The sequence below is a fragment of the Narcine bancroftii genome, chromosome 3, assembly GCF_036971445.1.
Source record: "Narcine bancroftii isolate sNarBan1 chromosome 3, sNarBan1.hap1, whole genome shotgun sequence".
Lineage (NCBI taxonomy): Eukaryota > Metazoa > Chordata > Chondrichthyes > Torpediniformes > Narcinidae > Narcine > Narcine bancroftii.
Genome location: NC_091471.1, coordinates 104,172,842 through 104,190,913, shown reverse-complemented (window position 1 = coordinate 104,190,913; position 18,072 = coordinate 104,172,842). Strand labels below are relative to the sequence as shown.

The 18,072-nt window shown below is 40.1% G+C and overlaps 1 protein-coding gene across 8 annotated transcripts in view; it reads right to left on the bottom strand.

Annotated features, from left to right (window-relative positions):
- LOC138757434 (tyrosine-protein kinase Tec-like) overlaps positions 1 to 18,072 on the bottom strand; it is a 159,489-nt gene that overhangs the window by 65,628 nt on the left and 75,789 nt on the right. For all 8 annotated transcript variants that reach the window (XM_069924700.1, XM_069924703.1, XM_069924704.1 and 5 more), the window contains one exon: positions 9,468 to 9,572. In XM_069924700.1, the coding sequence (XP_069780801.1) occupies positions 9,468 to 9,572 (105 nt within the window). The remainder of the gene's footprint in view (positions 1 to 9,467; positions 9,573 to 18,072) is intronic.

The window sequence follows — 18,072 nt, the reverse complement described above, 5'->3', positions numbered from 1 at the left end:
ATAGGAACCAATGACGTGGGTAGGAAAGGTGTGAGGATGTCCTGGAAAGAGAGTTCAGGGAGTTAGGCACTAGGTTGAAGGACAGGACCTCCAAGGTTGTGATCTCAAGATTACTACCTATACCACATGTTAATGAGGTAAGAAATAGGAAGATAATGCAGCTTACATATGGCTAGAGACATGGTGCAGGTGAAAGAGTTTATGGATCATTGGGACCTCTTCCAGGGAAGGTGGGACCTGTTTTGATGGGTTGGTTTGCACCTGAACTGGAGGGGAACTAATATCCTTCGGTAAGGTTTGCTAGTGCTGCTCCAAGGAGTTTAAACCAGATTTGCAGGGGGTTGGAACCACAGTGCAAAGTAGATAGGGGAGTGGAGGGGTAAAAAGATGAAGTGAAGATTGTATGTAACGTTAGAGTCAAAGGGTTGTATATGATGGCAATTTTCTCAGGAACATCTATTTCAATGCAAGAAATATTGTAGGAAAGACAGACAAGCTTAGAGCATGGATTGGCATGAGAAATTATGACATTCTGGCCATCAGTGAAACTTGGTTGCAGGAGGGGCAAGACTGACATCTCAAGTTTCCTGGCTCTCGTTGTTTCAGATGGGATAAAATGGAGGAATGAAAGGGGGAGAAATGGCATTACTCATCAGGCAAAATATCACAGATGTGTTCAGGCAGGACAGGCCAGAGGGATTGCCTACTGATGCTATATGGGTGGAGCTGAGGAACGGAAAAGGTATGATCACATTCATGGGTTTGTATTATTGACCACCCAATAGGCAACAAGAATTGGAAGAGCAAACGTGTACAGGGATAGCAGACAGCTGCAGGAAACATAAAGCTGTGATAGTAGGAGATTTTAATTTTCCACATATTGAATGGGACTTCCCTAATTTAAAAGGGCTGGATGGCTTGGAGTTTGTCAAATGAGTTCAGGAATTTTTTTTAATATATATCAATATATAGAGGTGTCAACTAGAGAGAGTGCAACACTGGATCTCCTATTAGGGAACGAGACAGGACAGGTGACAGAGGTATATGTAGTGGAACATTTTGGGTCTAGTGATCATAATGCCATTTGTTTCAAGTTAATTATGGAGACAGATAAATCTGGGCCTCAAGTTGAGATTCTAAATTGGAGAAAGGGCAATTATGAGGAAATGAGAAAGGATTTAGAATGCACAGATTGTGAGTTGTTATATTTTGGAAAGGACGAGATAAGTGGAGGACCTTCAAAGGTGAAAGTTTGAGCGTACAGAGTTTGTAAGTCCTGTCAGGGTTAAAGGCAAAGTTAGCAGGCATAGGGAAATTTGGTTTTCGAGGGGTATTGGGGATCTGCTTCAGCAGAAGAGAGTGGTGTATAACCGGTATAGGCAACATGGACCAAATGAGGTACTTGAGGAATATAAAAAGTGCAAGAAAAACCTCAAGAATGAAATCAGGTTGGCAAAAGGAAGAATGAGGTGGCTTTGGTAGACAATGTGAAGGAAAATCCTAAGGGTTTTTACAGGTATTTATGAACAAAAGGATAGTAAAGGACAAAATTGGTCCCCTTGAAGATCAGAGGTTGGCTATGTATGAAGCCACTAGAGATGGGGGAGATCTTAAATGGTATTTTTGCATCTGTATTTACTCAGAAAACTGGCAGAGTCTAAGGAAATAAGGAAAATAAGCAGCGAGATCATGGAACCTATACAGATCAAAGAGGAGGAGGTGCCTGCTGTCTTAAAGCAAATAAAAGTGGATAAATCTCCAGGGCCTGACAAGATATTCCCACAGACTTTGAGGGACACAACTACAGAAATTGCAGGACTCGTGGCAGAAATATTTAAAATGTCCTTAGCTATGAAGGATTGCTCATATTGTTCTGTTGTTTAAAAAAAAGCTCCAAAATTAACCCTGGAAATTATAGACCTGTAAGCCTGATGTCAGTAGTAGTTAAGTTATTGGAAGGTGCTCTTTGGGTTCGAGTATACAAGGGACTGCTTAGGGATAGACAACATGGCCTTGTGTGAGGTAAGTCATGTTAAACCAATCTTACAGTGATTTTCGAGGAGATTACCAAGAAAATTGATTTAGGAAAGGCTGTGGATGTTGTCTACCTTGACTTTAGAAATGGACAAGGTCCCACATGGGAGTTTAGTCAGAAAGGTTCAGAAGCTAAGTATTCAAAGGGAGGTAAGTCAACCTGATTCAACATTGGCTACATGGGAGAAGCCAGAGAGTAGTGGTGGATCATTGTTTCTCAGACTGGAGGTCTATGACTAGTGATGTTCTTCATGGATTGGTGCTGGGATCATTGCTGTTTGTCATCTATATCAATGATCTGGATGATAATGTGGTAAATTGGATCTGCAAGTCTGCAAATGACACTAAGATTGGAGGTGTTTTGGACAGTGAGGAAGGCCTTCAAAGTCTGTAGAGGGATCTGGACAAGCTGTAAAAATAGGCTGAAAATGGCAGATAGAATTTAATGCAGACAAGAATGAGGTGTTGCACTTTGGAAGGACAAACCAAGAAAGAACATTCACAGTAAACAGTAGGGTGTCAAGTTTCTTCAAGTTTAATAGAAAAATCAAATGTGGCACCTAATTTTTTATAAATTTAAACCAGCCATAGTTTGAGAAGACCATTGGACTAAAGTTGGAGGGAGGAGTCCTTCCATTTAAAAAGAATTGTTCTTCTAGCCACCAGGGTAGTAAAAGCTATCATCTGATGAGCAGAAACTGGACTCATGTCCCTGTAACACCTGCTCCTAAAACACCAAAAAGAGCAGATAAGGGATTTGGCCATTAATCAATTGCAAGGATTACTGAAAGAGTACAAAAGATATCTTTAAAAATCTGGACAGGACCAAAACATATGGGTCAATGAAGCCACTTATGAACTACATCTGTCACATATTGGATTAAATTAAGAAAAATATAAACAAGCTTGTTCTTAGACATAGTACCCTATGCATTACCTTAAATTGAATAAGGGCGTGTCAAGCACGTATTGATGAGGTATCAACTAGTTTAAGAATCTTTTTGCGCATCTCTGCAGAAAAAGATGTTGAAGGTCCTGCTCCCACACCCTTTTATCTGTCAAAACTGGTCGGAATTTTAATAACATCATATATAATTGCTATTAAACCCTTCTGGGAGGGGTTCAAACAAAAAAATAGCATCAACTCTACCTGATTGATATAGCAGGGGAAAATTAGGTAATATAGCAGTCAATAAATGTCTAATTTGAAAATAGCTAAACAGATGCAAATTAGGCAGACCATACTGGCTTGAAAGTTGGTCAAAGGAAACAAGATAATCTTCCCTAAACAAATCACAAAAATAAAGAATACCCGTAGCCATCCAAAAAGAAAAACCTCGGTCATTCACAGATGGTTTTAAAAAATGATTAGCTAGAATAAAAACCCTTTACTATTCCTAATATCTACCCAGATGGATTCAACAATTTGTTCCTTAGATCTTATATCATCTCTAATTATTGCCCTTGTCTCATCCTTAACCAAAAGTGCTACCCCACCTCACATATCTTCCTACTTGTCCTTCCATATCACCTGATATCCTTGGATATTTAATTCCCAATCCTTTCCACCATGCAACCATGTTTCTATAATGGCCATTAAATCATACCCCTTTGTACTTATATGTACGACAAGTTCACTGACCTTGTTTTTAACACAATTCAGATAAAGTGCTCATTGTGTTTTTAAAATTTAGTAATCTTTGCCACTTTTGCACTTGACTTTTATACATTCCACTCTTACTTTTGTCTTTTTTTGTTTTGCTTTTACTTTATCCAAACCTTTCTCTTTATCCATCCCTCTCCAATTTGTTAAACCAACCGCATCCCCCCCCCCCCTCTCCCCACTGTTTAGTTTAAAGCCCAATCCACATTCCTAGTTATGTGCTTCACCAGAATCCGGGTTCCATCAAAGTTCAGATGAAGCCACTCCCCAATACTAGTGCCAATTTCCCACATCAATCCTTGAGCCATGCATTTAACTCTCTTGACTCTGTGCCAATTTGCACATGGCTCAGGTAGTAATCCAGAGATTACTAACTTTTTGGTTCTGCTTTTTAATTTAGTCCATAACTCCTCAAATTCCCTCAGCTGAAACTCCTGGTTCTATCTCCACCACTGGTATCCACATGGACCATGACAACTGGCTCTTTCCCCTCCCATTGCAAATTCCTCTGCAGGTCAAATAAGATGCCCCAAACTCAGGCACCACACAGGCAACAGTTTTCTAGATTCTCTTTCCCTGTGACAGAGAACTTTTGTCTATTCCCCTTACTATACTATCCCCGATTACCACTACCTTTCCCTTCTCACTTCCTCTTTAATGTTTTCCTGAACCATGGCACCATAGTTAGGTTGCTCATTCACACAGAGAATCTCAGACCTGTCAAACAAGATCAAGGTTGGGGGCTCCTCTAACATCATCTGTCGTATCTCACTACCTGCCTCACTTGCAGTCACACCCTCTTGTCTTTGTCCACAGACCAAATTTGAGGTGACTATTCAAATGGGTGTGACTACCTTCTGAAACAATGTGTCCAGGAGCCTCTCCTTCACCCCAATGAGGACAGTGCATGAAGCTCAGATTTTGGGTCATCAATTTTGAACCCAAGTTACTTGAGCAACCAACACTTGTTGCAGATGTGGTCACCAGGAATCACAACAGGGTCCACCATCCCCCACATCATGCAGCTACAACACATCACCTGATCATGCATGTCTACTTTATTTAATTAGGTGTATTGGTGACTTTTGTAATAACCACTACAAAAAAAAGGTCTTACTTGCAACTCACATGTATCTTAAGTTGCATCCATTCACACAGAGGTTTGGTTGAGCTGATGTTTAAGGGGGTGGGTGGAAATCACAATTGGTTTGAGAGACAACCACTGCATTAACTTTCCTCAATATTCACCATAATTCTTCCACAGAATCACAAGAGGAGTTCCCCCTTCACCCTGCTTAAATAACAAAGATGCCTCTTTATGTCTAATAATTACTTTCAAAGCAACTCTAATCCCATCAATATTAACACAATAAATAGCTTGGTGGTAATATTTTGTAGCTTTATAAGCTATTTTATCCAAAAATAGGATTGAACTGTGACAGAAATTTAGCAATAGGCATCGAAAACTGAAAAGAAAGAAGTAGGGATTGATGAGAATTTCTTGAAACTGAATATTGGGTTCAATATCAGGTTCATTGTACACATCAACAATTTGAATGCATTACTAAAAGAGAATTAATAACTTTGGGGACAACAGGAAAGAATGGAATTGTGAAATAGACTAAAAAGCACTGCACAGACATTGGTATCAGAAAATGTAATTTCAGTTTTAAAAAACTTACATTAACAATCATGAATGTTGTAACAGATGCAGATGGATTTGGAGACAAGACATTAAATCATCTCAATCTGAGATTTGAGAATTTAGATCTTTATTTGGAGAACGCTTCAATCATCTGTTCCAATTTTACTTGTATTGTAGATGTCAGAAATGTTGATGCCACATTATTTCATCACATTAGACAAAAACACATAAATAACATGACTAGAAACTGCAATTGTCAGCAACCAAACTAATGAAGTAATAAAGATGGAAGTGAGTCTGGAGAGTACTTCTGCTTTTCTACAAGATGCGTGAAGCCTGAAAATGTGTTGCATTTCTATTTTACTTTTGGGTCATGAGAGTAAATATCTGGAAAATAAAATCTATAAATATTCAGTCAAAGCTGATGATCTTCCCCACAGTGTTTACAGAAACTGCCTTTGTGAGTCGATTCCTACGATGTTCACTGCAACTCATATCATTCACATGGATATTGAAATGTGAATTTTCAATATTCTGAAGATTTTGATATACAAGATCACAAGATATAGGAGCAGAAGTAGGACAATTGAGTCTGGTCCACCATTCTGACCATGAGCTCATCCATCCATCCACTCAGCCCATTATTTGGCTTTTTCCCCGTAACCCTTGATGCCCTGACTAATCAAATACCTGTCGATCTCTGCCTTAAATACATCCAACTACCTCACTTCCACAGCCGTCAATGGCAACAAGTTCCGCAGATTCACATCCCTCTGACGAAAAATATTTTTCCGCATCTCTGTTTTAAATTTTATCCTGAAATTATGCTCTCTTGTCCTAAAATCCCCTACCTTGGGTAACATCCTTGCTATATCTACTCTGTACAGGCCTTTCAGAATTCAAAATACCTCTAAGAGGTCCCTCTTCATCCTTCTGTACTAGAGGTCAATCTTTAGGATTGATGCACCATCAATAATCAGAAAAGACTGAAGTTGTGAACTCATAGGCTTTTATTAACTATAGATTGGAACAGCCGTCAAGCTCATTGAGTGATCAAGGCAGAATGAAATGGGAAGCATGCATGGGTAGGATCGGTCTCATGAGTCCAGCCAGCAGCAGCTAATCATAGCTCACCCCTCTTTTTTAAGAAGAGTCCAGAGGGTGAGAAGAAAAGAAAATGAAACAAATATACATTTTACAGATTAAATCTTTCAGTGGGTCTCCTTTGCTGCAGCAAATGGCATGGTAATGGTTGGGGGGGCTGCCATAGCACCCTGAGCAGCTTGTGGGGTTGGGGTTAGCCTGTTGTCACCAATTATAGTTCGTCGGGGGTGGGGGGGGAGAAACAGGTGAAGGGGTAAGGGAGTGTGGTGGTGATGCTGGTGCATTGTGGGTGACAACAATAGCCAAGGGTGGAGAGTGGTCAGCTGCAGGCTCAGGGGCCCCTAAGGTACCAGTCATTTGGTGGGGGGGGGGGGGGGGTCTGTTGGTGGTCAGTGGTGATCAGAGGGGTACCTGATGGTGCCAGATTAAGACCGTGTCCTCACACCCGTCATCACCATCCTTCTCCTTGTTAAATACCAAAGCAAAGTACTAATTTACTACCTCTCCTAATTCCTCTTACTCAAGCATAAATTGCCTTGTCCTTGAGTGGTGATATCCTCTCTCTAGTCATCCTCTTTGCTTGATGTCCCCTTGTTTTCCATATTAATTCCCAAACTCATTTTCTACAGAAATAATGCTCACTTTACTAGCTCCCTTTAAGTCTCTCAAAACTCTTACAATCTACTTTTACATTTCTGGATGGCTTTATTCATTATAAATCTTTGCTATTTTTTTATATTCTGTCCAGTCTTCCAATCGTAACCCCATCTTTGTACAATTATAGCCTTTCACTTTAAAATTCAAACTATCTTTAACATTTTTAGTTAACCATGGAATGTAGTGTCCTCTCCTTGGAATTTTTCTTTGTTGAAATATGTTCATTCTAAGTACTCCAAAAGATTCCCTTAAATATCTGGCACTACATCTCAGTTAACTGATCCCTTGGTATAATTTGCCTGTTCACTTTAACTAGTCTTGATTTAATATCCTCTTAATCAAGTTGAAAAGACTAGTTTTAAGTTTCCTCAAAGCCGATGGCAAGCTTCAATAATATCAATAAATAAACGCAAATTCCAGAATCAGAAGCCAATACATAAAAATATAGAAATTCACCCGCAGTAACATCATAAGGATCACAATTCACAGCTGCATGTGCTGTGTATGTCGAGAAATTAACTTGCAGTCAAAAATAAATTTTGCAATATTTATTGCATGAAGAATTTTTTGAAACCATAAACAGAAAGATTTGTTGATTACATTTTATATTCAGTGGGCCCAAGACTAGCATTTAAACAAGTATGACCAATTAAAAGGGAAATACAAGCAAAAGAAACATTCTATCACAGATTTTTCCTCCAATTTTCAGACCTCTGTTCTTACCCTTCTCCCTCCAAACAAACCCAGAATTGGCTCCTTTTGCCCACAGCTTTCAGCCCACCACTCTGCATTCAAAACATCTTCTGCCATTTCTGCCAATTGCAATGAAACCCAACCACAAGTCAAATTTACCATTCCACACCTCTTTCTGCCTGCCACAGGGATCATCCCTTTGTCCACTCATCTGCCTGCACCCACTACTCTGTGAACCCCCCCTCCCCCAACCCAATTACTTTCCTCTACAACTGCAGGAAGTTCAGTTCCTGCTCTTACACTTCCTGACTCACCATAATTCAAGGTCCCAAACAACACTTCCACATGAGGAAAATATACAAATACAACTCTTCTAACCTCATCTGCATTTGGTATTCCTGATGAACTCCCAGGGAGATCAAGAGCAGACTCAAAGACTATTTCATTTATGCTCTGTTGGCAATGGCCATCCTGAACTCCCAGTTGAATGCTATTTGAACCCCCTTCCCACTCCCACACCGATCTATCTGGCCTGATGCTTCTCCATTACTACAGTAAGGACCAATGTGAACCAGAGGAGCAAAGCTCATATTCCACCAAGGCAGTCTACATTTTAACAATACATAGAATTTTCTCATGTTACATCCCCTCTCTCTTTTTCCATACCACTTCTGCTCTTCCCCCTTTTCTCTCTCCTCGCCTCCTTTTCTTTTTAAAATCCCCTTCACCAACTATTCTCATCCCTGCTCCTCTTTGGCTCCATCTCTTTCCACCCGAATCTCTCCACTGGAGTCTTCTGTTCTTCTTGCTTCAACACACCCCCCACCCCCGCCAAACAATTCCTTCTGGTCTCCCTTCATACTACCACTGTGGTAATGTAAGAACATAATAAATAGGAGCAGGAGTTGGTCATTTGACCTATCTAGCCTGCTCTGCCATTCTATAAGATCATGGCTGATCTAGCATTGTTCTCCCCTCTATCCACCTGTCTTTTCCCCGCTATCCTTAATTCCCTTTCTCTATGTGTAAATCATTCTGTGTCTTAAATAGATTTAATGAGGAAGCCTCTACTGCTTCCTTTGGCAGAGAATTCCACAGATTCACTATTCTCTGGAAAAGTAGAACCTTCTCATCTCTGCCCTAAATTTACTCCCCCAAATCTTGAGACCACATTTCTTAGTTCTACTCTCACCTACTAGTGGAAACATTCCTGCCTCTATCTTATCTCTCATTATCTTACTTATTTATGTCACTATAAGATCCTCTCTCATACTTTGAATTCCAGCTCTTGATGTCCCAGGTGACTCAATCGCTCATCTCTGTAGTCAGCCTGGTAAGCATCTTCTGCACCACCTCCAAATCCAGTATATATTTTGTCAACTAAGGAAAGCTTTCATAATTTAAATAATAACTGATATTTTTTTATTTTTCCTTCCAAAGTAGATAACCACATATTTACCAATATTGTATTCCATCTTCCAGATCTTTCCTTGCCCTCTCACTTAAGTTATGATCGTGGAAACTGCTCCCTACCTTAAACGAGGCTGGAAAAAAAGTTATTCTAAACTGCAGAGGACTGGATAATTATGGCTTTGAAATGTCACCTAGACCCCTAGAACAACAACAATAAAAATCACACCAGAAGTTAGAAATAAACAATGATTGACGTACCTGAAAAGGATACTTGTTTTGACAAGGAATGGGGCTACAGTCATGCTTCACAATTTCTGCACACTTGATTTTTTGTAAATCAATGCTGCCCTTTTTGTGTTTTTTCTGGAAAAAAAGATTTTAAAACAAAAGTTCTGTTACCAATATATTATTAAATATTAATCTTGTATAATCTAAATGCTGTTTAAAGTAATAATTTAATAAGGTGCATAAACTTATTGAACCCCACATTCATTCCAGTACTATATTTTGGATAGCAAAAAAAAGTGCAGCAAAATTGTCAGGAGGTTGCTGGAGATCTTCAAGACTAATGAATGTAATTATATTATACTTCAATAAACTTATCATGCACTATTTTTTTAATATCTTACACAGTAGAATTATAAAGTATCCAGTGAACCTGGTAAATGAAAGGGAGCACAGGATCTATGATCCCAGTGAGCTGGAAGAGAACACAGAAATCAGGCCTGTGTTGTTATGTGTCTTCGTGTAGAACTATACTTCCCAGCATACAATTTGCATGATTGGCTGGAAACAGGAAGTGACATTTGAAGGGTTGTTAGTGTTAGTCTGTTAAAGCAGCTCAAGTAAAATAAAGTCGGTTAAAACCACGCAAAGTTGTTCTTCTTGAAAAAAACAACCATAACATGGTATCAGAAGTGTCTGAGTGAGTAAGAGAAGATAATAATTCATAAGCTTGAATAAGTCCTCCCACACCAGTGCTGTTTACTGGCAATCTAGCCGATCATTGGAAACACTTAAACATCAATTCAACATTTATTTAGAAGCTGGTGGAATGGGAGAGACCAATGGAAAACAGAAAGCGTCTATGTTTCTGCACATAATGGGTGAAGATGCCTTGGACATCTATAACAATTTTCAAATTGATGAGACAGCTTTCACGTTGGACACTCTGAAGACAACTCTGATGACAAAATTTGAAGAACATTTTGTTCCAAGTAAAAATGTCACATTTGAGAGATTCAAGTTTTTCTCCTGTGACCAGCTTTGACCAATGCTTAGCCAAGCTTCACACACTTGAAAAGGCTGTGAATTTGTGTAAGACAGGAAAGTTCACAAGAGCACAAGCTAAGGAGCTGCACAAGATAGGCCAGTGCATGTGATGGAAACAGATAAGCAGAGCACCAGGAGTTTCCCAAAGCCACAAAAAAGCAAAGTGGTAAGCTCAAGCAGCAAATGCAGAAGGTGCAAAGGTAGAGGCATTCCAAATATGTGTCCTGTCTTTGGAAAGTCCTGATATAAACGTGGGAAGAAGAATCATTTTGGAAAGTGCTGCAAAGCAGGAGATACCAAAAGAAAGGTATTCACAGTGGATGAAGAAATGGAGGAATTCTTCATGGATTCATTGCAGACTACTGCTGGTGGTGAAATGGAATGGATTGTTCCAGTGACAGTGAATGAAAAGCAACAACTAAAAAAAATAATATGAAGATCTAAGAATGGAGTTTATGGAGGTCCAGCAGAAATTTGAAACAATGGAGAAAAAGAGAATGACATAAAAGATGCTTCTTGAATCTGAAATTTCCCACCAGAAAGAGAAATTAAAGTCTTCTCTTAATGGATATGAACACATTAAACAAGAAATGGAAACCCAAATGGACCAGGCAAATATCAAAATTGATAATTTAACAGTAACAGACTTGAGATACAAGTGACTGAGAATCAGTTTGAAGTGGATACATTGACTGCTACATTGAAGAAACAAGAGAAAGAAAATGGGGCATCTCATTGAGCGTATAGCAACTGTGGAACATCAGCAGTCGAGGATGGAGCAATCACAGGATAAACTACAGCATAGATATGATGCCAGCTCTGAAAATGTTCAATTAAGGAAGGCTATCACGCTGCTTGAGACATGAAAGAATACATGGAAATGATGGAAGAAAAAGAAAATCAGAAGATTGAAAATTTTCAACAACCTTTAATAGACTTTAAGCAAAGTTAACAGTCAAATGGCAGAAACTCTCGAGTATTGTTAATGTCCCAAGAAAACTTCAATAGAAGAAACTACAAATAGAACTTGGACAATAAACTATGCAAATACACAGCTTGCAACAAGTCACTTGCCCAAATAATTCTACAGAAAATCCATGCTGAGCTGGAAGACCTACAGAGTAAACTGACTATAATGGAAGCACAGCACAGTATTCAAGAGGTACCCTGAAAATATTGGTATCTGGTGCTGGAGATGTCAAGTTTATCAAAGATCGTAATGTGGTGATACAAGAAATGTAAATTCAGCATCCAACTGCCTCTTTAATAGCTAAAGTGGCTACGGCTCAGGATGACGTGACTGGCTATGGCACCACATTCAATGTGCTCATTATTCATGAACTGCTGGAACAAGGTGATCTGTACAGTTCAAAAGGTTTGCATCCCAGAATTGTAACTGAAGGGTTTGAAGCAGGGAAAGAGACGGCGCTGGAAATACTGGAGCAGGTGAAAATATCCAAAGAATGGGTAGAGAGTTGGATCTGTCAGTCCACCTACACTGCCAATCAGTGTAGGCAAGAAATCTGTAATTCAGATAAAAGGATAAGTTCTGCTGCAACATTTAAATAGTTCAGTGTTTGTGTGACTGGCTGACATTTTTGCTGGTGTGTAATTTAGCCCAGTCAAACTTCAAAAGAAAAGTAGTACCACTTTAAGAATAGTCTTGCTTGTTAAATGAAGACTTATTTTGTAATTGTTGCAAAACTAATAGCTGTCCAGTCTACTGTATCTTGTACATACTCTGTTAGAACACTTGTTATGTTGATATAGTATTGTGTTTCAGTTATTGTTTCTTTTAAAAGGGGAAAGATGTGTTGTTATGAATAGTCCAAGTAAAACTACATTTGCCATGCATGTGGTTGGGTGGAAACAGGAAATGACCTACGAAGGGTTGTCAGTTGTAGTCTGTTAAAGCAGCCTCAGTAAAATAAAGTCAGTTAAACGTTAATCCCACGTAAAGTCATTATTCTAGAAAAAACAACCATAACAAAGCCCTTGTATGCTATTGCAGAAATCAGCACCGTTGAGCCAGACACCAAAACATCAGAATTTCCTTTTTGTCATGCACACAAAATTTGTTTTCCCTGTACAACGCCCCACCCCCACCTACACACACCACTAGTCCCATTCCACCACTAGTCCAGCATTACTATCAAGACAAGAAAGAGAAGCAAAAGAGAGTTTCTTCAGAGACATTGAGTATCCTTGGATCCTGCCTCCTTTTCTGAAGTTACGTCATGTTCTCCCATATCCTCCGCAGTCGCAAAGATTCCCATCCAGTTCAAGCTTGAGGGACACAAGTCACAAATTGTATCCTATTCCAAATGCCAATGTGATTAGGAAGATATCAATACCTAAAGCTCTTCGAGATCGCTGCTCGCCATCAGCAACCTCACCAATCCTAGTTCTGATACCCGATTCCCATAGCAGATTCAAGTTATAACCCTGCCATTTGAATGTCAAATACTTGCTCAACTTTATAACTAGATATGGATCAACCATATTAAAATTGCCTGTTACCATGCTGCATGTCTAATTTTAAATTTAAAAATTACTTCAGATCGAGCCCACCAGAATACAAGAATATTCTTGGAAGAGAAATAAAATAAAATAGGAGTACGAGTAGAGATAAAGTAACAATACAAGAATGTGAATTAGGCACGATCTTAATCAGTGGTAGTAAAAACACACACAGAGAAATGCTGTAAGAACCGAGCTGATCTCGCAGCATCCATATGACATTTCAGGCCTGATCCCTTCTCAAAATGTAAGTAAAAGCAGCCAGGCCTCTTAATTAAAGACTAGAGAGAAAGGGGGAAGAACAAGATGGTCTACCTCCTGATCCACCCCATCCTCCTCCCTCCACCCCACCCCCAAGTACCTTCCACTCCATTGACACTCCCCCTAATCCCTGCCTAGTCATCACCATCCTATCTTACCTTCCTTTCTCGGAGTCAGAAAGCTTCATCCTCCCCCTCACCGACACCTCAATGAATTCCACACACTCCAAGATGCTGAACTCTTCTTCCATCGGCTCTGTCTCCACACTAGGCTTCTCCACTTCCTACTACTGACCCCTTTTCCCACTTTAAATCTTCCTCCTGGACACCTAGTTGTAGACTTCTGCTACACTGTATATTTCCAACTGCTGCCTAGATATCAACCGTATTGACGGACATTCCCCTCACTTTCCAATCTCATCCCCTTGGAACACCTGGACGTCCACTCTCTCCACACCAATCCTAACCTTAACATTAAACCAGCAGAGAAGGGTGGCACTGTTGTGGTCTGGCACTCTGAAGCCAGACAACTCCTCTTACTTTCCAACAGGATCTCACCAAAACTCATCAAACCACTGTACTCACATTATCTCTGAAGTCATACACTTCTGGTCACCTCCCTAGCATGGTCTCCAACCTTCACTGTTTACCAATCCCGTACCGCCAATTTCTACCTCCTACTCAAGATCCACAAACTCAATTATCCCAGCAGACTGACTATTTCTGTGAGCTCCTGCCTCACCGAACTGATATCCACTTACCTCAACTCTGTCTTATCCTCCCTGGTTCAGTCCCTCCCCACCTAACTCCGGGACACTTTACATGCCCTTCATCAGTTCAACAACTTCGAGTTCCCTGAACTCAACCTCCTCATATTTACCATGGACATCCAATCACTTCAACTACTAAACCAAAGTCCTCAAAGCTCTTTGTTTCTTTCTTAACAAAAGATCCAACAAGTCCCATTCCACCACCACCCTCCTCTGGCTGCCAGAACTTGTCCTCACACTCAATAACTTCTCCTTTGACTCATCCCACTTTCTCCAAGTCAAAGAGGTAACCATGGGTACTGCATGGGCCCCAGCCATGCTTAACTTTTTCTTGGCTACATGGAGCAATTCATGCTACAACCCTATACAGACAAGACCCTTTAACTCTTCCTCTACTAAATATACAACTATTTGGGTGTCTGATGAATCTGTGTCTTGCTGTCAGTCTTTCGCTGTGCTTAGTCTGCTCTCCTGACATTGAACGTGTGTCTATAACTGTGTATGCACCCATTATCAATCATTATTGTATTACTAAGTTTCTACTAATAAAAGCCATGATTTCTGGTTAACTACACACCCTTCAGTTTCTTCATTAACTGGCACTTCAGAGTGCTGCCTCATGTATCTGTGTTGAGCTCATCAACTTTATCCTCTTTGCTGCTAACTTCCACCCAACCTCAAATTCACAGTCCATTTCTAGCAACATGCTCCCATTTCTCAATCTCTCTATCACCATCTTGGGAGACAATTTCTCAAAAACCCACCAACCCACAGCTACCGTGACTATAGTTCTTCATACCCTATCCTCTGACCTTGTTGCATCTGTTCTCAAAATGAGGCCTTCTATGCCAGATCATCAGCGACGTCCTCCTTCTTCAAACAATATGGTTTCCCTCCACCATCATCAATTCAGCCCTCACCCACAAATCCTCCATTACCTGCACATCTGCCTGGCCCCCTCTGCCTGCCCGCGCAATAAAAACAAGATTCCCGTGTCCTCGCCTACCACCCCACCAGTCTCCATGTCCAACATATCCTTCTCCACCATTTCTGCTCCCATTACATGATCCCACCACCAGACGCATATTCGCCTCTCCACCTTCTGCAGGGTCCACTCCCTCCGTGACTCCCTTGACCACTCCTCCTTCCCTACTAATTGTCCCCTTGGCACCTACCTCTATGACCACAGAAGATGCTTCCCTTCCCCTCACACCTCCTCCCACACCACCATTTGGGGGCCCAAACTGTCCTTCCAAGTGAATCTGCAGGGGTCATCTATTGCATTTGGTGCTCCCATTGTCGTCTCCTCTACATTGGAAAGACTGGGTACAGTCCGTGAGATTGTTTCATTGAACACCTTGGCTCTGCACACTGTCACAGCGTGGATCACCCAGTAGCCACCCATTTCAATTCCTCATCCATTCCCTTGCTGACATGTCTGTCCCTGGTCATGCACTGCCATACTGAGACCACCCGCAAATTGGCAGAACCACACCTCATCTTCCATCTGGGCATTCTCCAACTGGATGGCATTAACATCGACTTCTCCGGTTTCTATTAAGAAATGCCCCTTCTTCTTCCCCATCTTGTTCTCTCTCTCTCTTCCTTCTTTTCTCTCTGTATTGGGAAGGGTTGTGGCTGTCATGTGACAGCACTGCCCCCTACCTAGTCAGAGGACACACCAGATGTCAATCAAGGTTTGGTTCCACCCCACCCATTAGTGCACATCTTGCTGTTGGCCACACATAAATTACCTGGACACCACTCTCCAGCCTACCTGTACCTGGCCTTGGGCCATTAGCTGCTGTAATTAGATTAACCCTCCTGTCACTGAGCTATTGGCCCCCAGTAAATGTTGTGGGCTTTTCTCTCCAGCACTATAAAGGTGCCATGTGCTCTTTATTCTCTCTTTTTGCCAGCTTGGGACCACCCTGCCTCACTCCTGGCCTAGAAATGTGGAAGGGTACTGGAGAAATTGTTGGTAAGATGTGCACTGTTAAAAGGGTTGGGAGCATTTAATTAGTGTCCATTATAGCATAGAGCTGTGTCTGCACTGAGTTGAGGGGTGGTGGGACGTCGTAGTGATTTTTCCGATCATTGTATGTACCAGTTCATTGTGTGTGTGTGTGTGTGTGTGTGTGTGTGTGTGTGTGTGTGTGTGTGTGTGTGTGTGTGTGTGTGCGTGTGTGTGTGTGTGTGTGTGCGCTCTGCATCAGTTGCCTTCTGTAAATAAAATCCTTCCCTACATCAAAACTGTGTTCAGAGTCTTTGCCTTTGAGACCGACCAAACCTGTTTCTTCACTCACAACAGTCTCCATTCACAAAACCAAAATCAATTCTCAACTTTCCTCTTATCAAATCCAATTAACACCTTTTGGCTGTTGATCTGGACTCCTCCCCTTCACATTCTTCCCCCTTTCTCTCCCATCTTTAATTAAGATGCCTACCTGTTTTTTGCTTTTCCTTGAAGAAGGGCTCAGGCCCAAAACATCGGTAATATATCTTTACCTCTTATGGATGCTGCGAGGTCGGCTGAGTTCATCCAACATTTCTGTGTGTTTTTACTACAATGTCAGCAGATTTTAAAATTTCACTTATGGTTGACCCTGTCTTTCTGTTGTTATATTCCAAGTACACAAAGCAGCAGGACAATAAAATAGTAACTCTACCAATCTGGAATTTTGCAAGTTCTCAAATTTGCTACATTCATTAAAAAAAACACCAACATATCTGCTAAAACTTAATCTACAAATTAATGTTCATCCTTATCCACAAGGATCTTTGTTCTGCACCAACAATGAAGCATACAGAAAATAGATCATAGAAATATTGAACACTGTTGTACAGAATTGGGCCCTTCACCTCATCTTGTCTGTGCCAAACTATTTTTCTGCCAAATCCCAAAGACCTGCACACAGAACATAGCCCTCCATACCTCAACCATCCATGTACCTATCCACATTTTTCTGAAATGTCAAAATCAAGCCCATATTCACCACCTCAGCTAGCAGGTTGTTCCACATTATCTGCATGAAGGAGTTTCTTCTAATGTTCCCCTGAAACATCTAATATTTTGCCCTTGACCCATGTCCTTTTGTTCTTGTCTCACTTAACCTCAGTAGAAATACCCTGGCTGCATTTAATTTATCGAGACCATTGCAAAATTTTTGCAGAAAATTTCCATGTTGAATTTCTCAAGTTGACTCGTCAGAAAGAAACAAGCCAAGTAAATATGGGTAATACAACAATAGAAATAAATATCTTCAGTAATCCAGGAACTGAAATATTCTAAGATTACTGCTGATCAGAGGAACAATTTACCCATACTTTTGTGATGTTGGATGTATTTTGGAAGTCATTAATAAAAATAATTCATATTAATGTCAAATAAAAATCTGGAGTAGATCAGAAGTTGCTTTGATTTCTGATTGGACTTTAAAAACCCATACCACAAAGTCAGATGTTGCTAGTTTGAGTTCTTAAACTGTTCAGCCTTTTTAACAACAAAATAAAATCTATGGATACTTATTCAACTTGCTACATTCATTAAAAAAAACACCAACATATCTGCTAAAACTTAATCTACAAATTAATGTTCATCCTTATCCACAAGGATCTTTGTTCTGCACCAACAATGAAGCATACAGAAAATGGATCATAGAAATATTGATGCAAGGTTTAGGTAAAATGCACATGGCAAAAAATATTGCATGTCTCAGCATACAAATGTTAATCTATTAACATAAAAAAGTGCAGTATGTGGTAATGTGCAATATCCCAAATTGCATCACCCTTAGCTATATCAATACTCCTTTTCTCGAGAGAAAATTGTCTAAAATGTAACTGAAATTTTAATAGTTTAATTAAAAACTGATGATACAATCATTTGTAAAAGTGCAATAATGCACTTTTCATATCAGTTGCAGAATTAAAGGAATGTTTTACATTACAAAATATTTTAAAATTAAATTGCAAATCAAATTCTGCAGATGAAACAAAATACAAAACACAACAGCATTTTGGTAATTAACAAATTCTTGA